The sequence below is a fragment of the Eptatretus burgeri genome, chromosome 11 (assembly GCF_056783735.1).
Source record: "Eptatretus burgeri isolate ZD-2024b chromosome 11, Ebu_testis_v1, whole genome shotgun sequence".
Lineage (NCBI taxonomy): Eukaryota > Metazoa > Chordata > Myxini > Myxiniformes > Myxinidae > Eptatretus > Eptatretus burgeri.
The window spans coordinates 100,385,835-100,411,424 of record NC_140971.1 but is presented as its reverse complement, the minus strand read 5'-3'; the positions used below and the strand labels follow the sequence as shown (position 1 = coordinate 100,411,424).

General features: G+C 42.6%; 1 protein-coding gene across 15 annotated transcripts in view; it reads right to left on the bottom strand.

The window, feature by feature from the left end:
- The window catches only part of RELCH (RAB11 binding and LisH domain, coiled-coil and HEAT repeat containing), a 169,256-nt gene that overhangs the window by 44,479 nt on the left and 99,187 nt on the right, over positions 1-25,590 (bottom strand). For all 15 annotated transcript variants that reach the window (XM_085847659.1, XM_085847661.1, XM_085847664.1 and 12 more), the window contains 6 exons: positions 22,373-22,496; positions 15,269-15,317; positions 15,067-15,152; positions 14,847-14,953; positions 2,977-3,076; positions 2,797-2,879 (listed from right to left, as the gene is read on the bottom strand). In XM_085847659.1, the coding sequence (XP_085703785.1) occupies positions 2,797-2,879; positions 2,977-3,076; positions 14,847-14,953; positions 15,067-15,152; positions 15,269-15,317; positions 22,373-22,496 (549 nt within the window). The remainder of the gene's footprint in view (positions 1-2,796; positions 2,880-2,976; positions 3,077-14,846; positions 14,954-15,066; positions 15,153-15,268; positions 15,318-22,372; positions 22,497-25,590) is intronic.

Below are 25,590 nucleotides of genomic sequence, written 5' to 3'. Positions count from 1 at the left end.
CACCCACGAACCCCTCATTTCCTTCACGCAAGCATGCAGACTACAACAACAGGCAGGTTACTTGCATATGCGCATCATTTCCCATTCAAATGTCACGCCATTATCAAACAGACGTTCACCTCAGACCTTCTCCAGACTCGGACCTTTATGCTACTTTTCTACAACCATCACAACACCTTTATAAAAATCCTAACATCAACCCAAGCTTGCTTACCTTCGCCATTAATCACCACAACCGCTATGACACTTCAACTACCCCACCATAACTCACTGTTATATCACCACTACGAATGCAATAACCACAGTCACCACCACGGACGCCCACCACTGCCCTTTGAAGCTGGTGGGGAACAATGGGTGCCACATACCATTGCAGATGCTTATGCTTGGGACGTTTTGGCATGTCGCTTGAAGCGCAAGTATGCGCTAGAATCCGTTCAACATCACATGAATAGCCCTCGCGCTCCGCTCAATTACGGCCCTCTATTTGGTGTCCAGTGCATGCTCATGGCTGGAGATTGCCACCAGATACCCTCTCCGCAAGTTAATCTTGGAGATAAGTCACGTGGCGATGCGCAGAGCGAATGAGGCCATTTCCGGTGCCAAGTCCTCACATGGGCGGGACCAACACGGGGAAGCATCTGTGCACCAATGGGGGCAATCGGAACCTCATACCGTCCATTCTGATCTGACTTTATACTCCTCCCTTGCCAAGCAATGATAAAATACCCTGCAAGGGGGTGGGGTGGGGAGAGACACACAGAATGCTTTTGGCTTGGTCGGTGGTACGAGATGGAAGGTGGAGCTGAACAAGCGGATGGAGCTCGTGGAACAGAGCAGGTGGAGCGCAGCGCGAGTGGGCGAGCGATTCTGGCGTCCTGCTGAGCGCATTCATTCGGGCCAAGTTTAAATGTGTTTTCACATACAGACCTCCTCACACATCATTAGGACTATCTTCTCACATGTTCTGTCTTGTTTTCCACCTCGTCTGCAGTGGACGCAAAAGAGCAATTGGCAAGAGCAAGTCCCGAACAACCGCTCTTTTCAGAGCGACCACACAGATATGAATCTCTTTCCATTTTTGTTCTCTGCACCTCACCCGCATTACACCAGCACCTCATCGTACCTCGTCTGACCACACACCATAAGACATCCTCAGTTTTCCTCCCTCTAAGTGACTGCGAAGCATGGGCCCATCAGCCGTGCCAGGTACAAAAGAGGTCACTAACGTCTCGTCTTTCCTCATCTTTCTTTTCTTTCGACCTTCCCTCGGGGTATGTTTCTGATGGCGCCTGTTTTGCATAGTACAAGTTAAGATTGAAGAAGTTGTAAAGAATAGGGTAAATTCTGTACTGTCTTGTTGCTTTTGTAAATATTTGCATTTCCCTTGCATCACTTCTTATAAATAAAGCCGCTTGTTATAAATGTACCCAGCTCGTAGCGTCTTTTCCCTATTGGTCCAGCATAGTCTGTACGTAGTGTAGCCGGGAAGTATTACCCCACCGATTGGCTCTTCTTAGCTGGTGCATACTTGGCAGCTCTGCTTGGCTGCACCTGATCAGGTAAGTTATGCAAGTACGCATCAAGAGCACAAGACCCCTCTTGGTGCGGCTGTCCACAGGTAAGGTAGCACGCAAAGCAGTGAAACCCTGCCAGGATTGGCAGTACCAATCGGTGTCTGTGGTTGCTTAACAACCCAGTGGAGCACAAAGTTATTCATGCCTGGTGGCCTCAGGACCTGGTGTTTGGGAGGAATCTTGCGCTTCCCCTCGTGGCGAAACTCGAGCCCGGGATCCGTAACAATATGTATATTTGTTCCAATCAATACTTGGCAAGACAAAGTATGGCATCGACTCCAAAAACACATGATTGCTTTAAGAACTAGGCAGTTCAAAGAACACGATATCCTGTGCAGTGTTTAAAGTACATACTTCAATTTTAAATAAAATAATGATTTTAAAGATTGCTAAAAAACCCCCCAAAAAACCCCGGAAGTTTAGCACTGCTGAAGCAGTCTCATACATCACTCTTATACACTGTAACAAGATGATGTTGATTCACAGTTTAGGAGATGAAGACTTTAGTGATCACAGTACACAGCGTCTATCAGTATTATACCTAGCCATATCGGTGGGCCTCTTCTTCACCCCGACACTGCACTCTCTCATGCCACGCCTACGTCTCAGGGGTTGTGCTTGACAGTTCCAATCACATACACCACCCGATAGAAATGTCCCAAGTATTGAAAAACTGCAGGTTCTTGGAAGTATTATGAAGGTGCATGATTTGTGTTTTCTTGTGTTCAAGTAAATAATTCAACAAAAAAAAAATGGTGAGGCGAATAAATAAATAAATTACAGATTTTACCACCGTTTTACCTCGTGTCTCTTACATCACCCTATCCAACACGTTACATTAGTTCTTCGTGCCTGTTGTTTATGTCCTTTATAACGTCCTTAAAAAGAGGAAGTTTCCTGTCTGGAATGATTTTGAATTTTGTTTCACTGCCAGGCAGGCAAACAGAGTAAAAATATTATCTCACTCCTCTCTGGACATGTGTGGTCAGGACGAATTCAGAGCCAAAGTATGGGAAAACGAGAAACATGTCTTCCTACTCATATTCCGATTCGTGTTCAAAATGTAACACTCAATTTAAATAAGTTGTTCCTCGATCATAAACTGGAAAGACAGACGGGTGGACGGACGAACATGAACAAATTGTTGAACCCTGCTTTTGCCTTCCCCTGCGTGGGGTAACAACTAAGACATTAAGACATTAATCAGCACAACACTCACATCTCTGGATCAGTTGACAGTGTGATAAGAGCTGGAACGACTCTCTGTGCCACCAGAGACTCGTGGACCCCCTTCACAAGCAACTATAACCATAAAAATGCAGGAAGGAGCAATGAGTGACAAGCCAGCTGTGTGAGAGATAAATAGAGTGCAGCAAACAGCAATATACAAGGAACCCACCTCAAACATGGTAGCTGCTGTGCGTCTCACAAGTGCAGACGTATGTACCACACCGTACCACAAAACGTTCAGCAAGGTTTCATGGTAGGCCGGATTAGCTCTGGCAAAAATTGAGAAGATCAGCACAGGCTTTTAACATTTATGTTCACGAGTCATACCCGCTCTCTCTGGGAGCAAGAGCATTATATTTTCAGCTTTGGCATCGTTTCCCACCCAGAGTATACTCTTCCTCCGGCAGGACACAGTGGTTAAATCACTTGCATTGTGCCACGTGCAAAGACAAAAATGGCACGTAAATTATACAGGCTATCTAATTCCAATTTAAACTTATCCACTGTTTCTGTTGCTACTACCTTTCCAAGAAGACCATTCCATGCATTAACTACTCTGAGTGAAAGACCCCTGCCTCACTACCATCTTAACTCTCCTTTTCTTTACTCTTGGGCTATGGCCCCTGGTCTCATCACTGCCTATTGTGCTGAAGAACTCTTCTGTACTCATTTTGTCGATTCCCTTCATTATCTTAAACATTTATCATGCCCCATCGTAAATGCCTCCTTTCTAAAGTATAAAGCCATGTCTCATTCAGCCTCTCCTCATAGCTGAGTCGAGTTAGGCCCAGAATTAATGCAGTAGACCTGCACTGAACCCTTTCTATGGCAGCTATGTCCGTCCTGACTTGTGACCAAAAATGACCAAAAATGCACACAATATTCCGGATGGGGCATCACCAAATTCCTGTATGATGTTAACACTAACTCCTTTCATTTTTAGTTTATCCCCTGACAGGTCAGGTCAGGTATGAAGCATGCGCAGGAGCAGCGCATCGCTGTGTCCACTTTCTACCAGTATTCTAGGGACCTCCATCCGGCCATCCCCCAGGAAAATGCCTGACCAATGCCCATCTCATTGAGATGCTGATCAACCTGCTGCAACCCGATTTTTCATGATTTTTCTGATCATGAAATGCTGATTTTTCATGAGGCACGTGGTCGGCCCGTTGGCCTCCTCCACTCACGGGGCTCCCTCGCTGAGATAACCTGGTGAGCAGGTCAGCATAAGGAAAGCGAGCCACATGCCCATACAGCCACAGCTGACGCTCACGGACGATACAGGAAACAAATCTCACCTGAGTCGCTCTCAACAACCTGACCAGCGATAGCCAAGGATTCTCCGAAGTCTCCGACCAGCGATAGCCAAGGATTTTTTTTTTTTTTGTATACCTTGGTCGAGGCTCGTATGAGAGCTAACACACAATGCACAGCAACGAGGCATGAGACAAGAGGGGCGGGAGTGGAAGGGACAAAACAGTGGGGAACAGACACATTAGGTGAACTGTGGGATACGGAAGGGAGAGGGATGGGGATGGGACGGGGAACATGGCGAAGAGAAGATGGACATTACAGGGACTTTCAGGAAGGAAAGCAAGAGAATTGAAGGAAGTGGGCTTGGGTGGATTATCGGGGGTAGAAAAGATCGAGGATTTGGATGGGGGAAGATAAGAGGTGGTGGTGAACAGCTGTTTTGAAAGCCTGGAGGGAAGAATGGGAAAGAATAGAGTGAGGAAGTTTATTCCAAAGGCGGGAAAAAAGAGGAATGAAAGAGTGAAGATGAGCAGTGATTCGTGATTTTGGTAGTTTTACCAGAAGGGGGTTGTTGGCGGACCTTGAGCGCCCTGTGGAAATGTGGTGGGGACAAATCGCAGAGAGAGCAGGGGGGCAAGGCTGGAGAGGAGTCGGTAGAAGACAGAAAGACCACCGACCAACCTGCGGTGATTGAGTGAGAGGCCCAAAGACTCAGCTTCATTGCGGGAGATGCCTATGATCTTAAATGCCCTGGTTTCGACAGCGTGAAGCCGAGAAAGGTGGGAGGCAGGAGCACCAGCCCAGAGGGGAGAGCAGTATTCCATCAGGCTACGGACAAAAGCTTTGTAAGGGTTCAGGAGCTCAAGAGGGCCGAGGAAGGACTTTGCACGACGGAGGATTCCCAGTCGGCGACTGGCTTTTGAGGCGAGGTTGGAAATGTGACTTTCCCAGGAAAGGTCATGGCAGATAGTGAGACCCAGAAGCTTGAAAGAAAAGACTTCTTCCAGAGGATTGTTGAGAAAGTGGATGGGGGGGTTTCCTAAACGGTCCTTTCGAAGAGACATAGTGAGAGTGTGAGATTTGTCTGGATTGAAAGACATGTTCCATGTGTTGGACCAGTTTGTGATTTTATCCAGATCTGCAGTGAGCGAAGAAGCTGCTGCTTGCCGGTCTGAGGGATGACAGATGGTACGGCAGAGGGTGGAGTCGTCGGCAAAGAGAAATAGAGGATTTTCCAGAGAGTCCGAGAGATCATTGATGAAAACCAGAAAAAGAACAGGGCCCAAAACGCTACCTTGAGGAACTCCAGCCTCCACAGGAAGAGGGGATGAAAGAACTCCATTTAGGGCCACACGTTGACTGCGACAGGAGAGGAAGTCTGCGAGCCATGAGTGGAGATGGCCTTGAATACCATGGGAAGAGAGCTTGGTGAGTAGGGCAGGGTGCCAGACTGTGTCAAAAGCACGTGATATGTCCGGGGATACGGCTCGGATTTCCTGTCTGGCATTGAGGACCTCCATCCATTGATGGGAGAGCAGAAGCAGCATATCCAGGGTAGAGTGACCTGGTCTGAAACCAAATTGATGATTGGAAATCAAGCCATTGGAGAAGAGGAAGGATTTCATGTCTGAAGCGATGATGGATTCCATAACCTTGCTGATGATTGAGAGAAGGCTGATTGGTCTGTAGTTACAGGGATCTGTTTTTGCACCTTTTTTATGCAGGGCAGTGATGTTAGCAGATTTCCAAGCAGATGGCAGATGACCTTGGGGCAAATGAGAGGGTGAATAGAACAGAGAGAGGGTGAGCAAGAGCAGAAGAGCAGGCTTTGAGGACACGTGGGCTGATGCCGTCTGGACCGGTTGCAGAATCTGACTCGAGGTTTGAAAGCAAGCTCTCCACCTTGTCAGGAGAAAAGGATACAGAGTCCAGGGACAGTTGGGTGTGACTGGGTAAAGTGGGTAGAGATAGTGATGGGTTTAGGACACAAGATTTAGCTGCAAACACTGAGTTTAGACATTCAGCTTTATCACGTGTGGAATCAGCAGTGCGGCCATTTGAGGTAAGGGAGGGGATGGAGGGGGAACATACACCAGAAACAGATTTGATTAAACGCCACCAGGATTTTGAGGAGGGAGAGAGGTTTGAGAGTTCAGACTTGAGATGAGAAAGATGTTGTTTTCTGGCTCTCCTGAGGGTAGATACACACTTGTTCTGAGCTTTGTGGAAAGAACTGAGATTGCCCTCAGTTGGGTTTGCTTTCCATGAGGCAAAGGCAAGTTGTTTCAGGACAACTGCCTCGCCACAAGCTTCAGTAAACCAAGGGCGGGAGGAAGGGTAAGACAACTGAACACGAGAGGGGATAAATCTGTGCATGAGGGAGAGCAATTTTCTTTGAAAGAATTCCCAAGATGAGTTGATGTTTGAGAAAGTAGTGATAGGAGACCAGTCTGTAAGTTTGATGGCTGCTCGGAGACCCTGCCAGTCGGCTTGAGTGAAATGCCAGACTCGACGGCGGTGAGGTGGTTCTCTGATAACAGCCAGAGAGATATCCACTTTAACAAGGACGTGGTCAGAAGAACCAATTGGAGCGAAGGAAGAGCAGCAGATATTGTCAGGGAAATTTGTCAAAATCAGATCCAGAAGAGATGGAGTACCATTGGTTGAGATCCGGGTCGGGAAGTTGACCGATTGAGTCAGTCCCAATGAGTCGCAGAAAGCTTTTGCTGAGGTGCCATGGCAGGTGAGAGAGGTACCCACACCTAGCCAACTGGCGTGATGACAATTGAAGTCACCACATAAGAGGAAGAATAGAGTTTGGATGAGAAGATAGAAGATGGTCCATGTTTTCGGATAGTGAGGTGTAGATGGAGTCATTACTGTTCGGTGGACGGTACAGTACACATATAAACATGAGGTGGGAGTGGAGGGGAAGCCCAAGCCAGAGGTATTCCTGGGGGTGTGGGGGAGTGAGAGCAGTGCATGGAGCAGTGCAAGGATTCTCAAAATCCGACCAGCGATTGGCAATGATTCTCTGAAGAGACCGAGTACCGAAGGAGTTAAGTCTCTGTCTCAACTCCTTGGCCAGAGTCCAAGTCTCACATCTGGAGAGCAAGACTGGAAGCACCAAGGACATGACGACTCGGCCTTTCCTCCTCCTGCATAGGTACCGACAGCACCACCCATGATCCAGGGAATCCATGTCACCCCAGGCCTGACCCAAACATCTATTGACCTTTGGCTCACAGCCAACAAAGATATGAATATCACTGCCAAGGTAAGTGAATCTCCCCGTGACCTCAACATCCTCACCACAAACAGGTACAGACAAGGTAGCAGAATCCAAGATGTCATTGAAAGCTTGGATTATTTTATTTTATGACCCAGGAAACACGTAATCCCAGCAGCTCCAACTCTTCATTCAGCACCTTAAGGGCCCCCAAAAGGATATCTCGAGTCTCTGCAAAGATGACTGCATCATCTGGTAAATTAAGGTAAGAGATCTTGACACTACTAAAAATGTACCACAGCTTGATCTCTCCAACATCCTCCCCAGAATCAAGTCCACACAAGCACTGAAAAGAGTGGGGGCAATAAACACCCCTGATGAACTTCAGTAACGACTGAAAGTAAGTCAGAGATGGTATCACCACATCTCACACCACTCTCAATTCGAGTATAGTTCAGACATCACATTGATCAGTTTTGGTGGCACCCCACGAAGACCGAGAATCCTCCAGAGGGCTTCCTGATTCAATGAATCAAACTCTTTGCAGAGATCGACATAGGTTGCAAGCAGCCACTGCAGAAACTCTCATCTGTGTTCGGTGAAGACCCGAAGAGCAAGGATATGGTCATTTATTGACCTCTTTGGCGTGAAGCCTGACTACAAATCCGTGCACCGGTGCTCAAGAAGATGGTGGTGTGGGGGAAAAAATGTATATTAATGTATTCTAAATTGTAACAAATGGAGTTTTAGAAATGTAACTTTTATGCTACAAGTTGAATTGGCTGTCCTTTCAGGCCAAGAGACTTTTGCCCAAAATGATGATAAATGTCTTGGTCTGGAGCGGAGTGACCTGAGCTGATAACAGCGAACCTTTGCCTTGAAATGTACGAAGTGGCTTCTCGTCTAAAGGACACATCTTCAGTCTGGGTTGATAGCCCCCACCATTCTCTCATGAAAGTATAAAATGCTTTGAAATGTGAAATTGTTTCAGTGCAAGTACCTGAGGAAGTATTAGAATCTCAGTGGCTTGTGCTCCTTGGAACTGACCAAGTACCAAGTTAGAATAAAACTCTCTAATGTAATGTGGAAGTGAATTGAATCGGGTTGGTCTAACTGTTAACTAAAGTAAGAATAAATGAAATAGAACCAAATAATATTGCAATCAATGGGGATTCTTAAGTTCATTGTATGATGGTGAAAAGTGTATGGTGTATAATTAGAAAATAAATTGTTTCACAAGGAAGGACTTGTGTGGACATCGGTTTTCAGTGTCAATGGGTTTTATGCAGGATTTTATAACCAAATCGGACAAACGTTAAACCCTGTCTAAAGTCAAATAGGATTCCACAATCGGCCAGGTAGAATCCTTCAACGATCACAACAAGGTGGGTTAAAAAAAATCCACATCAGTTGGTGCCGTGACTCGGATTCAAACCGACGTTGGTGCGGTGCTCATGACCGGAGGTGCTTAATCTGCCGGAGGCAGTGCCTGGAGGAACAAGTGCTTGAGCGAAGGTAAGGGAGAGCGCTCTCAGCAGGTAACGCATTTTGAACAAAGAAAAGCTCATTGTCAGATAATTTTATTGATAGAAAGAAGAGGATCCAGCGGATAGAGTCTGTTTTAAAGTAAGCGATAAGTACTGTAGTTGTTTTAGAAAAGTGCTGGAGAAGAAGAGGAGTCAGATGACAAGAAGAGGCTCGATGAGGAGCCAGACGAGTAATTAAATGGGCATGATGAAGCGACATGCCACATGTTTGCATTGATACGGACCGGCTGCAAGATAGAGGCCGAGGACACGGCTGAGACGCCGAGATAGGGTTAAAATAGATAAATATTATGTTACCTGTTTGTAAGAGTTATAAGAGTTACTTTTTGTTCATTGAATTCACTGGAAGTTTGTTGGCAGTGAGGTTGTTATATTATATTGTGTGGAGGTTTACGGATTTGTAAATGCAATGATTTGCACGAAACGTTTTGTAGAGTGCAGGAGACGATTGACCGGCTGGGAGCATGGTTGGTGATTTGCATTGAGATGCATGTGTTACTGAGAATAAAAAATGAAACTTGTGCGAGTCCAATATTCACTGCAATGAAACGTGTTCTGTTGGGATTTTGACGATATTTCAACTCGTGCTGAATTAAGCTGTGGGTCTGTTTGGGTTGGCATGTTATGCATTCTTGGCATTGTATTTCCACGCGAAGGTCGCAAGCTGCGACACTGCAACTCGCCCCCTCCACTGGATCTGTGGGGGATGGCATGTCTTGACACTGAGTCTGTGTTTGAGTCTTAGCTTTAAGTGTGAAATTCGATTCATATGCAGATTCAAGAGGATGGCGGCTATTGTGTCGAAGTGTGCATGCCGTTGGCAATGACTTTAAAATGAGATAGAAATGTGGTTTGTATTTGTCACGTGATCACACGCGAGTCTATGAGATGCAATGCTGTTTCGTGTGTGTGCGTGTTGAAGCCATGACAGAGTAATGCTAAACTGTAGGTTTTGCCTGTCTTAGAGTTTTTCTTTTTTCTTCCCACCGGATGTGGAGAGAACTTCCTGTTCCTTGTTGTTTGTGGCGCACCCTCTCCACTGAATCTGTTTAAAGTGAAGTCCATTTCGGGAAAAAGTGTTGAAGTTTTATTTAAAAACCATAGGGAGTTTGAATAAATTGAAATAACAATTGTGAATGTGGGATATATATATATATATATATATATATATATATATATATATATATATATATATATATATATATATATATATATATATATATATATATATATATATATATTCGGAATGTGAAGTCTTGGGAGTTGAGCTCTCGCTGGCATTGTGATGATTTGTAATTACACAACCTGGCAGGTTTAAGTGCTGGGCAAGCTCTGAGGACGTGTCAGAAATGTTTCGAAGATTTGATCTGAGTTGTAACCATGGTACTTAAAAGATGTGATTTAAATGTAGAAACGTGATTTGGAATGATTTTAATGATTTGATGATGTTTATCACGTGGGGCGATTCACAGATAATTGATGATTCCCTCGGATGGACGTTGAAATAGGCATATTGTTTTATTTGTCTGCGAATGTTGAGCTTGCCTGAACTTGTGCTGGGAAGGCAATGGCAAACACCCAGTGTAACCCTTTGATCGATTCAGTCAAGGTAAATTCATGATTTAATTGGATAGATGCTGAAGATTTAATTTTTCATTTATGGATTTTAAAAGGAAATATTTTATTGTTTTGACCAAAAAGTTGTTTAAGAGAGATTGGATGTTTATTAGTCTGAAGTTTAAGATGCTTTCCCCAAGACTGGGATAATATTTGGGGAGGGTGTAGCTACATGTGTAGACAGAGTGTTTGAGCTGCAATTTAAATGATATTCGCCTGATGACAGATTTGACAAGTGATTTGACAATTTTTGTACAACTGTTTAAAATGATTTATTTGTTTTGATAAAGGAAAATGGATTCGTAATTGAGAAGGTCAGAGGAAGTGAGAGATGATTTGTGTATGTGAGTTGGAAAAATGGCAGCATGTTTGCTGTTTTGGTGAGAGAGAAGTGGATAGATGAAAAATGTCAGAGATTTAAAATGTCGATGGAATTCAGTGTCGTTTTAGAGAGATTGGTTAAACATAATTTTTGAGACATTTTACGCTCTGCAGCCAAGGACAGTCTCTGCAGCTCGGTAACTGTGTGAGTTACTTTCAGACTAAGCTCATAAAAATAGAAAATTGGGGGAAAATAACTCATTGGGAAGGAACCATCATGTTTCTTTTAGTTGTAATTAATATAAACTTTTGTTTTGAGATTTAAAATTCAGAATCCTTTACCCAAGGACTTTGTTAATCTGTTAATTGAGGATAAGGAAAAGTTACTGAGAATTAAATCAAGATAATAATAAATAAAAAATGGCAGTTGCTCTGGAACTATTTGTGAATGAAACTAAATTGTTTTGCAGATGTGAATGTTAAATGGTAACGGTGCAAAATCGATTTGGATTTGGTTCTTGAAGAAATAGATTACTTTCATATTTTGGGATAAATGATGGAATATTTTTGTGAAAAGTATTATTGATCGCAAATTGGAACCCTGATAAAGACGGTTTGCTTTTTCATGGAAATAGCAAATGAGATGAATGTTTTGAGTACAGATACAACTGAGATTTCTGTATATTTTAGTTGTCATTTAGGGAAATAATAAGGAAAGAGATAAAATATTGATAATGCAAGTTGAATGCTTTGGAAGAACGTTTGTCAGTCTTGTGGAAATACATGAGCTCATGATGTTTACTCGATGTTAACTTTGGTTTTGTTTGTTTCGGAGTGTTGAATGCAGTTAAACTATGAAATGTACGATTTCGTCGAAATGAAGCTTGGAAAGAACTTCCACACAAAGATTGGACGATGAGAGAACCCAGATTTTGGTGATTGAGCATTCAACACGTGATCATGCCCCTTCCTGAGGAGATAGGATGGAGCAATGTGGGAAAAAGAAAGAAAAAAACCCACTGAGGAGAAGGTTGAGCAAAGTCTTAACGTCAGCGTTGTGTGGTGCCTGCGTGGAGGAATGTTCTCAGCCACACTCTCAATTGCCGCTCTGCAAATACATCATGAACTTGCTGTGGTTGCTTCAATGTATGACAGGCCTGGAGTTCCACACTGCGAGTCGTTTACAACATGTGTTCCTTTTCGTCTCCTTCAACCCAGTGTCCGGCCCAAACTTGTACTTGCCCACATCTACCTTCTCCTCAGCTCAAGGAGTGCTTCGATTGTGTTTCCCGTTGGGTGCTGCTCTATCCACACCCTGACCTGTTTATCTTCTGACTTTGGGTAGCATGTTTTCAATGTGTGACACATGCTGATGAACAGGCCATAAATTAAATGGAAACTCACTCATTTTCTGATATGAGAACTCACTGCCATTGTTGATTGAACTTGATAATGGAAATCTTTTCTCCTTCAGGAATGGGACAGGGTAATCACGTGTAAGAAAGTTTTTTCAAATTTTCCTTAAAAAAAAAAAACGGGGGAGTGTGGGGGAAAAATTTATATTAATGTATTCTAAATTGTAACAAATGGAGTTTTCGAAATGTAACTTTCATGCTACAAGTTAAATTGGCTATCCTTTCTGGCCAAGAGACTTTTGCCCGAAATGATGATAAATGTCTTGGTCTGGAGCGGAGTGACCTGAGCTGATAACAGCGAACCATTGCCTCGAAATGTACGAAGTGGCTTCTCGTCTAAAGGACACGTCTGCAGTCTGGGTTGATAGCCCCCACCACTCTCTCATGAAAGTATAAAATGCTTTGAAATGTAAAATTGTTTCAGTGCAAGTACCTGAGGAAGTATTAGAATCTCAGTGGCTTGTGCTCCTTGGAACTGACCAAGTACCAAGTTAGAATAAAACTCTCTGATGTAATGTGGAAGTGAATTGAATCGGGTTGGTCTAACTGTTAACTAAAGTAAGAATAAATGAAATAGAACCAAATAATATTGCAATCAATGGGGATTCTTTAGTTCATTGTATGAGGGTGAAAAGTGTATGGTGGATAATTAGAAAATAAATTGTTTCACAAGGAAGGACTTGTGTGGACATCGGTTTTCAGTGTCAATGGGTTTTATGCAGGATTTTATAACCAAATCAGACAAACGTTAAACTCTGTCTGAAGTCAAATAAGATTCCACAATCGGCCAGGTAGAAGCCTTCAATGATCAAAACAAAGTGGGTTAAAAAAAAATCCACATCAGTGGTGAACCCGATGAAGAATTATCCGAGCAAACACCTTACTCGGGACTGAGAGCAGCAACAACACTCAATAGTTGTTGCAGTCCTGGCGATCACCCTTTCCTTTCCAGAGAGGGACAACAAAGACCCTCTTCCAGTCAGATGGGATTATACCTGTATTCCAAACAGAGCACAGAACTGCATGCAACGACACAAGTGCAGCATTTCCACCAGCCTTGAGAAGTTCAGCATGGATGTCACAGATCCCAGGAACTTTACCCCTTTTCAACTGATTCACCATAGCCTGAGTTTCCACAAACAAAGGCGATTACAGTTGATTGGAGGATCAGCAAAAGGAATAGTAACACCACCGACATCTAACTCAACAGCTGGTTGGTCAGCCTGGTACAGCCACTCCAAAGTATCCGGCCCGGCTGAAAGACCTCGAGTGATAGTCGCACAAGTCTGAGAACGAGCTCAGTAAATATTCAATTCTCCTCTACTTGTAGATGTGAATAAATTACAATTTTGTTCTTTACATTTAATATCATTATGAGTGATGAAAGGAAATGTCCTCCAATACAATGACAATTAATCGATACGGTAGATTAATAGAGCTAATGTGTGAAGGTACCAAGGTAATGGAATAATTACAGTGTTTGCAGTTTGTTCTATCTGCTGCTTTCTTTTATTATTTTTAAGTTCAATTCTGTGGCACCAAAATGTCTTCAAGAAAAAGGGAAATGTGTCCTGTTCATTTATTTACCAAGCAAAGGCTCATCCTATTTTGGACACATGAGGGCATTGGAGGATTGAGTTATGGTTTTGGGAGAAGAAAAAAAAGAAAAAGAAGAAGCGGAGTAAGAGGAAGAGGAGGAGGAGGGGGAAGAAGATTGTGGTGATTGAGTAATGTCTGTTTAATGTTTGCCTGTGGTCTGGATATGATTACTTACAAACACAAAAGTTTTTGATTCTATAATTATGAGAAAAACATGCACTCACTCATTAGTGGGCGCACACACATGCACGAGCACACACGCACACAATCCTCTTGAGGAGGAAGCAACTAAACAATATCTGATGCCCTAGCTTTACCCCAGCTACTAATCAACAATATCCTATGATCACATAATCAAGCTACTAAACAACAATATCCTATGATCACATAAACAAGCTACTAAACAACAATATCCTATGATCACATAAACAAGCTACTAAACAACAATATCCTATGATCACATAAACAAGCTACTAAACAACAATATCCTATGATCACATAAACAAGCTACTAAACAACAATATCCTATGATCACATAAACAAGCTACTAAACAACAATATCCTATGATCACATAAACAAGCTACTAATCAACAATATCCTATGATCACATAAACAAGCTACTAATCAACAATATCCTATGATCACATAATTAAGCTACTAAACAACAATATCCTATGATCACATAAACAAGCTACTAAACAACAATATCCTATGATCACATAAACAAGCTACTAAACAACAATATCCCATGATCACATAAACAAGCTACTAAACAACAATATCCCATGATCACATAAACAAGCTACTAAACAACAATATCCTATGATCACATAAACAAGCTACTAAACAACAATATCCTATGATCACATAAACAAGCTACTAAACAACAATATCCTATGATCACATAAACAAGCTACTAAACAACAATATCCTATGATCACATAAACAAGCTACTAAACAACAATATCCTATGATCACATAAACAAGCTACTAAACAACAATATCCTATGATCACATAAACAAGCTACTAAACAACAATATCCTATGATCACCTACCCCAGCTCCAAGAAAGCTGCTTTTATGCTCTCAAGAGAGGCCTGAGTGAGTGAGAGGGCCATCAATAAATCTTCAAGAAATCCAGTCAAAAGCTTTCTGTCTTCTTCCTGGAATGAGGTGGAAAACCCAATTAACATATAAAATCAGGTTGCCTCGTTTAGTTCTTCTGCTTGAGTTCTTGCATCATTGTGTTGTGACAACAGGTTAGAATCTCATTTACCTGATTGTAACATGTTAAAACTCCTGTTGCATATATGGGAACCGTCGCCTTGGTCAAGATTGGATCCGCTTGGCTGAGAGAAGGGCCTAGAAAGAGCAGGTACATGACCTCGAGCCAACACAATGTAATGCAGGTGAATTACAGTACATTGACCAATTTGGAAGATTAAAAATTAAAGGTGAATTATAATTTTTAAACTCACCCACTGGTTCAGCTGACAGTTTCAACACTTCCAAGAATTGTGGTTTGACCTGAGAATAGGAAGGTTGAACATAAATCAACAAAGCATCTTGGATTACTTACCAAATTGCATGAAATAAATAAATTATTGTTTTGTGTGCAGCGTGTACAACATGGGATCAACAATACAATGGCACCCACTTCCGGTACAGGTTTTTGAGCGATGGTTTGTTCTCTCCAAGGGTCTCTGTCGACTTTCTCAAAGTTTTCCTCAAAGTATGTGAATTTTCCAGTCATCGCTTGTCACGTTTTGACCGTTTATTCTGTTGCCTCCATGTTTACTGCATGTCCCTCGTTCGGTTTTGTTTCAAAACTTGTGTTAATTTGGTGTGCATTTGTCAGTTTGTAATATCGGGTTTCACTGAGGCCTACCCATCTTACCCTCCATGTGCACAATCATGTTTATTTGTATTTTCTCCTTATTGCCATTAGTTTTTATTTTCTCAACTTTTCCTTTCACCCTCCTTCTATCCCTCAAAACTATACCATCTCTCTCATGTCTTAAAATATAAAGAAAATACAAAAAACCCAAAAAACCTTTTCCCTCCTCACCTTACACCCCAAGTAACCATGTGACGTCCTGTACTGACCCTTCTTCCTCCTTCCTGTTTTGCCGATCTACCATCTTCCTTCTACTTTGCTGACCCACATTCACCATACACCTTCACAATTTTTTCTTCAGCCATTTCTTTACTTTATCAAAAAAAAAATTACAGGTCTCATCAAATGTTTCAACTTCCTCTTTCACACGTGTGGTTCCATGGATTTTACAATAAATCACAACTCTTCTTCTTAAAAGGGCTGTTTCAATTTGACCTTTACTTCATCTCATGTCTAAAAAGTCCAACTGTTACAACGTTTCTTTTCTCCATTCTCTTAATTCTCCTTTATTGCATCCTTCACATCATGTCTTTAAATGTAGCTCTGACTTAAAAAAATTTAAACATCCCAGTTTGCAATGTATGTTCGTGTTCCACTGATCATCCCCTTTATTTTTTTCCAACTTCAGTGCCAATTCACTCCACATACTTAAATCTACCTGCTCCTAACTCCTCACCTGTTATACCCTCTCCTTACCCCTCCCATCTTGCCCATCATCTGACCTCCACTCTTAGCACCTCTTCACTGTCTTCTGCTTTCATATCAGCTCCTAATCTGGTATCCCAATCTGTGTGGTGTTCTAACATATGTGGGCTCCGTTCTAACCTAACAGATATCTCGCTCTCTAAATCAGTACACTCCTCAACATCTCAAACATGATCTTTCTTTCCTCTCGTCACACCTCCCCCCACCCTCTTCCCAACCCCTCAAATCTTGTACTTCCCTCTGCCCATTCCCTTCTTCACCATACCACTACCAAGTGTCATCCCTCCCCTCTCCCCACCTCTCACATCGCACTCCTGCCCCTTGGTGGTGTCTGCTTTCATCGTCCCCTCCCTCTCACCCCTCTTTCTCAAAGCAACATTCACACTCTTCCCCCTCCAAGCTTTCCTCAAAAACTTCCCCCTCACCCTACTCCCTCAACTCTTCCCTCTCACCCTTCTCCCTCCTCACTCTTCCTTCTCAAAGTTGCCCCCCCTTACATCCACAAAGCTGCCTCCTTCCCCTGCTCTCTCTCTTATTACTCCTCAATGTGCCTCATCACATCACCACTGAGCATTTTCTCCTTCTCATCTGACCCTCTCCTCTAGCTCTTCTGCAATCCTCCCCATGTCCTACCCTCCCGCTCTCCTCCCCTGCACCCAAAGCCTCCCACCTCCCTCTTTGTTAACAGTGTGAACCTCAAACATCTGGGGCCTTCATTCTAACCTGACATCTTTCCAGACAGGTTGCCACTGACAAACCAGACATAATCTACTTAACAGAAACTTTCCTCCTTCAAGACAGCTCTGACTCCCTCGTGTCTCTCTCTGGTTACTCCCTCCTCTGGTATGACAGACCGAAGCCTCATCCTGGCAGCAGAATTGCTCCCTTCCTCAAAAACTCTTTTCCTCACTCCATGCACTGCCCTCATTCACCCACACTCCCAGTAATACCTCAAGCTATGGCTTCCCCTCCACTCCCACCACATGTTTACATGTGTGTTGTACCATCTCCCAAACAGTAACGACTCCATTTACACCTCATTCGCCGAAACATGGACCAACTTCGATCCTCTCATCCAAACTCTCTTTTCCTCATACACAGTGACTCCAATTGCCATGCCAATTGGCTGGGTGTGGGTACCACTCTCACCTGCCATGGCCCTTCAACAAAAGACTTATGTGACTCATTGGGACTGACACAATCTGTCAAGTTCCCGACCTGGATCTCAACTAATGGTACTCCATCTCTTCTGGATCTCATTTTGACCAATTTCCCTGAAAATATCTGCTGTTCTTCCTCTGCTCTAATCGGTTCTTCTCACCACATGCTTGTCAAAGTGGAGATCTTTCTAGCTGTTATCAGAGAACCACCTCAGTGATGTTGAGTTGGGCATTTTTCTCAGGCCGACTGGCAGGGACTGCAAGCAGCCATAAAACTTCTAGACTGGTCTCCCATCTCTACTTTCTCCAACGTCAACTCATTCTGGAAATTGTTTCAAAGAAATTTGCTCTCTCTCTCATGCACAGATTTATCCCATTTCGTCTTCAGTTGTCCTACCCTTCCTCCCACCCAAGATACACTGAAGCTTGTGGTGAGGCAGTTGTCCTGAAACAACTTTCCTTTGCCTCATGGAACGCAAATCTAACTGAAGGCAATCTCAGTTCCATCCACAAAGCGCGGAACAAGTGCGTGTCCACCCTCCGGAGAGCCAGAAAACAACATCTTTCGAATCTCAAGTCTGAACTCTCAAACCTTTCTCCCTCCTCCAAATCCCGGTGGTGTCTAGAGAAGTCTGTTTCTAGTGTATGTTCCCCCTCCATCCCCTCCCTCACATCAAATGGCCGCACTGCTGACACTGCACGCGAAAAGCTGATTGCCTAAACTCCGTGTTTGCGTCTAAATATTGTGTCCCAACCCCAATGGTTTCTGTACCCACCTTACCGAGTCGCACGCGGCTGTTCCTGAACTCTGCATCCTTTTCTCCCGACAAGGTGGAGAGTTTGCTCTCAAACCTCGACTCAGATTCTGCAACTGGTCCAGATGGCATCAGCCCTCGTATTCCTAAAATCTTCTCTGCTGCTCTTGCTCACCCTCTCTCTGTTCTATTCACCCTCTCATTTGCTCAAGGTCATCTGCCATCTGCTTGGAAATCAGCAAACATTTCCACTCTGCATAAAAAAGATGAAAAAACAAATCCCTGCAACCCAGACCCTTCAGCCTTCTCCCAATCATCAGCAAGGCTATGGAATCCATCATCGCTTCAGACATTAAATCCTTCCTCTTCTCCAATGGCTTGATTTCCGATCATCAATTTTGATTCAGACGAGGTCACTTTACCCTAGACTCCTGCTTTCCCAACAATGGATGGAGACCCTAAATGCCAGACATGAGATCAGAGCCATCTCCCTAGACATATCGCGTGCTTTCGATACAGTCTGGCACCCCGCCCTGCTCACCAAAATATCTTCCTATGGTATCCAAGACAATCTCCACTTATGGCTCGCACATTTCCTCGCCCCATCCCGCTCCCTTCCACAGATCTCCTAATGCCTCTGTTCCCAACTGCTTTGTGCTTCCCTTTCCCACTACACTCGTCTCCTGCTCCCCTTGTTGTACATGCTGTGTGCTAGCTCTTATATGAGCCTCGACACATGTTTAAAATAGAAGAACTTTTTAAAAAGCACCAAGTGATAAACAAAAACGGATGTGCACAAACGCTTGCCAAAGTTTCAGCAGCTTAAATTAACGAACATGGACGAGGGTAGAGCCTGGGAGGTTGAGCAGATTCCATTATTTGTGACAAATCACGGCATGATGACCAGGTTACACTCCGTGTAATGGACAGCAACATAATTTTATAATCCCTTAAACAGGTGTGAAGTAAAAATTAATTCTGCACCACCTGGGATTCGTGAAAAGCATTTCCACATCAGGCTAATCTTTCTCCAAGCAATGGGCCATAATGACGCCAGCTGAGCTGCTAGTTCATCCTCTTCTTTTACTTCTGCTGCTTTCACAATGTTCAGGCACTGCAACAGACTAATTTTATTCCTTCAAGTTTCCTGCTAAAACAAGGTTGATTGGCTTTTAATGATGATTCTTCTTCATGTGTTCGGTGCTCATTGGGGGTACTGAATGTGATGCTGACAACATGAGGTTTCACACACATTAACGTATGACAAATGACCAGAACCTGCCCAGGACGGACATTGAACGATGAAGACACGATGCTTTCTGAAGTGGACAAAATACAGACCCCCCATCTGACCACGTGCATGTGACAGTCAACATCTCTTTGGCCATTCTCAGAGAACAGCCTCAATGCCAGTGAGTCTGGCAGTTCCCTTGGGCAAACTGGCAGGGATTTCAAGCAGCCATCAAACTTCTAGACCGGTCTCCCATCTCTACTTTCTCCGACATCAACTCATTCTGGGAATTCTTTCACAGAATCAATCAATATCTATCTATCTATCTATCTATCTATCTATCTATCTATCTCTCTCTCTCTCTCTCTCTCTCTCTCTCTCTCTCTCTCTCTGTCTCTGTCTCTGTCTCTGTCTCTGTCTCTGTCTCTGTCTCTGTCTCTGTCTCTGTCTCTGTCTCTGTCTCTGTCTCTGTCTCTGTCTCTGTCTCTGTCTCTGTCTCTGTCTCTGTCTCTGTCTCTGTCTCTGTCTCTGTCTCTGTCTCTGTCTCTGTCTCTGTCTCTGTCTCTGTCTGTCTCTGTCTGTCTCTGTCTCTGTCTCTCTCTGTCTCTCTCTGTCTCTCTCTCTCATCTTCAACTTCCTCAGGATCCCTTACTACCCTTGAACCATCTCCCCAAACATATATTGATCTGGATTTTGAGATATTCCTTTATCCAAATTTTTCATTTTTTTTTTTTTTTTTTTTAACATGAAACCAATAATATTTGTTCTGAATTTATAAAAGAGCTATATATTTTATCAACTTTAAAACCTTTTTATAATTTAACATTTCAGTTAAATCCAAACTTGTTGGTTTATCAGCATCACTATAAAGCCAATCTTTTATTGAAACTCTCCCATTGTTGTGTTGTAGAACGTATTTATGAAAACACCAAATACCTTTTTCATGCAATTATGCTTGAAAACAAAAATGGTAATTTTATTGAAGTCTTCTTGCTGTCATTTATACATCAAAAATATATGTTTCAGAAACATATGAGAAATTAATCTGATGACAGGAAATACATCCACCCCTCCCCCTCTCTTGCTGTTGTTAAATCAGTTTGTATTCCTTTAGTTGCTATGTAAAATCCTGTTCTTTGTTTTTTCATTGCATAAACTATTGCAAAGCTATTATTGATTTTAGCCTTAATAAATCATTTTATTTGTTGTTTGCTAATAGCAAGTACTTCCACATATCTTATTAACTCCAACAAATGGATAATATTCTTTTTTATGAGACTGATTTAATTCTTTCACATCTTGTAGGCTTAATTTAAGACACCAATTGTACCCTAAATCATTCACATCATATCCCAAGGTCTTATTCTCATAAAAACTATCCACCCTTTATAAAATTTAATTTCAATTGGAACTGTGAATTCAGTACGACCTGGAGATAAAAAAATCAACATTCTACGTGTTTAGAATGCAAAGCCATTTCATTCAAGCGTATATATTGTGATAAATCATTTAATCTAACCAAATGATTCACATCTATTGATTGGATAATTGATTAAGTTGTAAGCATTTTTAATATTAATATTTTTTGTTCGACTGCGTTTCTGTCGTTCAACCTGTGGTTTTGCATTCTGACAAATCAATTTCCAACTCTTGGGATACACGAAAGTAGAACCATCTTTTCCAACATGTCATTTATATTTGATTAAAAATGATTTGCTCCAGTTTTGCTCCGCGGGTGTGATACTTGGCCTCTGCCCAAGGATCTGAGACAGAGACATAATTCCTTTCGTATCATTCTCTTCAGTGAATCCTTGGCCATCGCTGGTTGGACTTTTTGTCCAACGAGTGTTTGCTGAGAGAGGCTCAAATGAGATTTGTTACCTGCATCGTCTGTGAGGGTCGGCTGCGGCTGTATTGACGTGCGGCTCGCTTTCCTGACGCTGATCCTGCTCACCAGATTCTCTCAGTGATGGAGCCTCATGAGTGGAGGAGGCCAATGGGCCAACCACGTGCCTCATGGTTGCAGTAGGTTGATCAGTATCTCAAGGAGATGAGGATCGGCCAGGTATCTGCCTGGGGGATGGCCAGGCGGAGGCCCCTGGAGTTACCGGTGGAAAGTGGACACAGTGATGCTCTGCTCCGGGGCATGTTCCCAATATCTGACCTGACCTGACCCGACCTAAATTGGTAGCTGTAGTGTTGAAATTTTGGGTGGAGTCAGGCGAACTGTCTAACCGATGGGTGGAAATCGCATGCATGCATGCACACATGCACGGACGGACACACACACAGCTCCTATTATAGTGTAGATTATTTGATGAGCACAAGCAACTACAATGGTAGTATATTAAGAGTACAAGTTGATGAAATGGAGTGAGATTGCATTAATACATTTCAATGACTCGAAGGGCTAAAATAATGGCCTCAAGGTATGTACCCTCACTTCTAAGATGTCTAGCCTGGGTTGTAATCCTTACCCAGCTATAAACTATCGTCCCGATATTTCACAGGCAGGGTGATTAATCAATATGTGTGCCTTCCTTCAGATGGACATTAAATGGGAATCCCGTTTGCCAGCATCCTTGGTGGACATGAAAGTTCCCATGGTGTCCGTCACGAAGAGTAGGCGAGCTATCGCTGGCACCATGATCAAATTCCAAATTCCTGCCCTAACCTGCAACCATCAACAGCACAGTCACACCCTCAGCTGATGATGCTATCCTGCAGGCTTGTGCTGCATACGGACAAAGAAGAGGAATGACTCCAAGCTCCAGGGATAACATTGTGACAAGGAAGGATAACCCTCAAAAGCCAACAATATTAATATGACCAACCTTCATGTTTGTGAATGTCCTGCCAAATGTCCGACAAAGATGCCAGAAGAAGCGAGAGAATTCGTGTACACAGGCTGCTGAACATATGGACAGTTTCCCCACCATGGCGATGAGCCGTGGCAATCTAGAGGTAAGGTGAAAAGGAAAAGGTCATGGATATAATCGTTTGTATCTACAAGGGTCATGTTCATACAAGTGGAGAGCATCTAAACAGTTTTCTCTTTGGTGACATTTCTTAGGTCAAAGGCAATCATGTCACTTACTGCAGATATCATTACTCCAATTACCTGCAGATACACAATGCAATGGCGACAAGGTGTCTCTTCCCTTGAAGACAATGTAATTAATATTTTGAGGGTTCCAACATCTCCTTATTGCTGGAGTGCATCATAATAAATGCATGACATCACCGACATGTATATTTATACAATAGTGGGAATGCTTTGCAGTTCAACGGAAGTTTAAGACATTTACATTTTTACCTGGTTAAATTGTTTTAGCTTCAATGAAATTTCCTAATTGCTACATTTATACAACTGTATCACATGGAATGCAATTGAATGTCTTATCGTCAACATTAGACTTTAGCCAAATGCACAAATTCCATTCATCCAAAAAATGTTGATCTTATTGAATGTTTGACTGATTGGAACTCTCATGGAGCTAATCAAGATTTGGTAAGGTGAAGTAGGATTTGATAACCTCCTCTCGCAATATTCTTGTGTAGCAATGACAAAGCTCGTCACTATGCAGACTGACAGAAAAGTAAATTTATATTTTCAGCAAATGAGGTATGCACAAGGTGGTGGTATGATAGCTCAAGAGGCCTAAACCCCGGGGAAGGAAACATGAGCCTCGAGTCACTAACCTCTCTTCCATTTAAAAAAGGCCCCTTCCCTGTTTCAGAAGTGGTATTGCTGTATGTGTTGATAACTTCATTCCTTGTTGTAGTGAGGTTGGCTATGTAATCTGGCTCAATTTTGCTGATATTTTTGATTTCTCTGTTGATTTGGGTACTTGAGGGTGTGTAGACTACAGAATTGAATGCTGTCCAATTTACAAATGACGTTTTGGTACCTTAAGTAGGCATTTCATTCAGGTACCTTAATTAGGCATTTCATGTCATTTAACTGATTACCTGATAGAGGGAATGCATTATAACTGAAGAACTAATGGACATAGGAGGATGAATTTGGTGTCTATATGTAGACTTTTGGTGCGGGAATTGATTGGACCAAAAATCTTGCTGATTGGAACACTCCCTAGGTCACATAAATCCAAGGCCGCCCACAAACCCCAATACGGGAAATTTCTTATAACCATCAACTTGGTATAAATGGAATGATGATTTGTGTGTCCCAATATAGGTTTTCAGGTATGGGGAATTAAACTGTGCAATACTTTTTGCTGTTGGAGCATCCCTCATGAGTATAAATCCAACATGGCTGCCATACGATACACCCAATGAATAGCCGATATGGGTAATCTCATAACTTTTGAAGTAAAGGATATAGGAATAAGGCTTTGGTGTATAATCATAGGTTTCCAGATATGAGGAATTGTTTAAAGATAAGATTGTGTTGATTGGGGCATTCAATATTGTCATAAATTAAATTCCAGCACACACATGAACATGATCTATTCCTGGGTTATAGCAAACCCATTTTCCTTTTTTAATCCCATTAAACTTTTTTCTTTTTTCCTTCAGTGACCCTAAGAAGATTGAACGGCAAGACCAGAACCCAACATCGGAATCATGTCAGAGCAGCGGATGGCAAAATGCATCATCTGTGAGGGCAAACACTCAAAAAGCCACAAACTTGCGTGTGGTTCATCCATCGAGTAAATCACAGATATTCTAAAATATGTCAGGCGATATCTCGAAAATGGTGACATGAAATACATCCATGTTGAGGCTATGAGTGAACTGTCTCCTGCATTTCTTGCATGAGTTAAATATCATAGGAGCTGCCACAACAAAGTAATTCACAAAGGTAATTTTAAAGAGGTGGAGAAACGATTTGCAAATTTATCTTGCAATGAGGGTACTACAAACAAAATTGGGCATTCATCGAAACCAAGCAGTGATGTAGGGCGTGCTCATCGAGCCATTGGTGTTGAGGCTAAAGGTCCGGTCACACCTTGACGTTTTAGCCAGCGATGGCAATGTATTAAAATGTATGTAAAACGCTGGCTTACGTTGAACTTTTGATGTTTTTTTTTAAAGATTCGGACGTATTCATAGCGACTTGATCTTATGTATAACGCATTGGTAACGGACACAGAACGTTTCGTTGTGTTATAGATAACTTATACCAACGAATGCTGAACCTGTTGTCGGCCTACACAACCGATACCCAACGATAGTCCAACTTAGGCATAGCGCGTTGCACGCATCGCCGACGATGTCGTGACGTAGCCTATTAAAAGGCTGACGCACAACAATTCGAATCATAACTGCCGTAGAAATGGAAGTGTCAACATCGCGGTCACACCTTGGCGATCTTGCCAACGTATGCCGACCTAAGAAAAATGTGTCTAAAACGTTGGGGCACGTCAAATACGGTATGAGTAAGTTTGGTATACGTGAGTAGAACGCTAAAGTACGCTATCATATGTCGTAGTAAGTAGAGTACGTCAAGAAATTTTAAACATGTTCAAAATTTTACAACGTACTCGGCGTATGACACACGTTCCGCATGCGATGGGGATAGGTTGTACACACGATATGTGGACGCTTACACACGTCCACAAAGGCTACTTATAAGCTACTCATAAGTCGAAACACGTCGCGGTAATGTCTTCTTTACGCGAAACTTATTTCTAACTTATGTTTGACGTGCTTTGAACCAATTCTTTACGTAGTCCCAACACACCGACGTATGTAGACGTATTCCAATGACGTCTTCCGGTCGACAAAAAATAAATAAATGAACGTGTTTCTAGCTTACAACTGCCATATAAAGACGTGTTCCCAGCGGTTTTGGGAATTGGTATATAAAAATGCTGCTCATAAAAGGGGAACCCAACAGTGTTTTCGAGTCCTTTTTGAGTCGATGTCCATGTCAGCAGTAACAGTATCAGTATCAGTATTAGTATTAGTTTGTTCATGTTTGCCAGTAGTAGGTGAGTGTGAGGGGGAGGGTGTGGGTTATGATGGATCGTCCTTGCGTTTAACGATTTAAATGATAAACTCAACGATATAAATGGCTGCATCT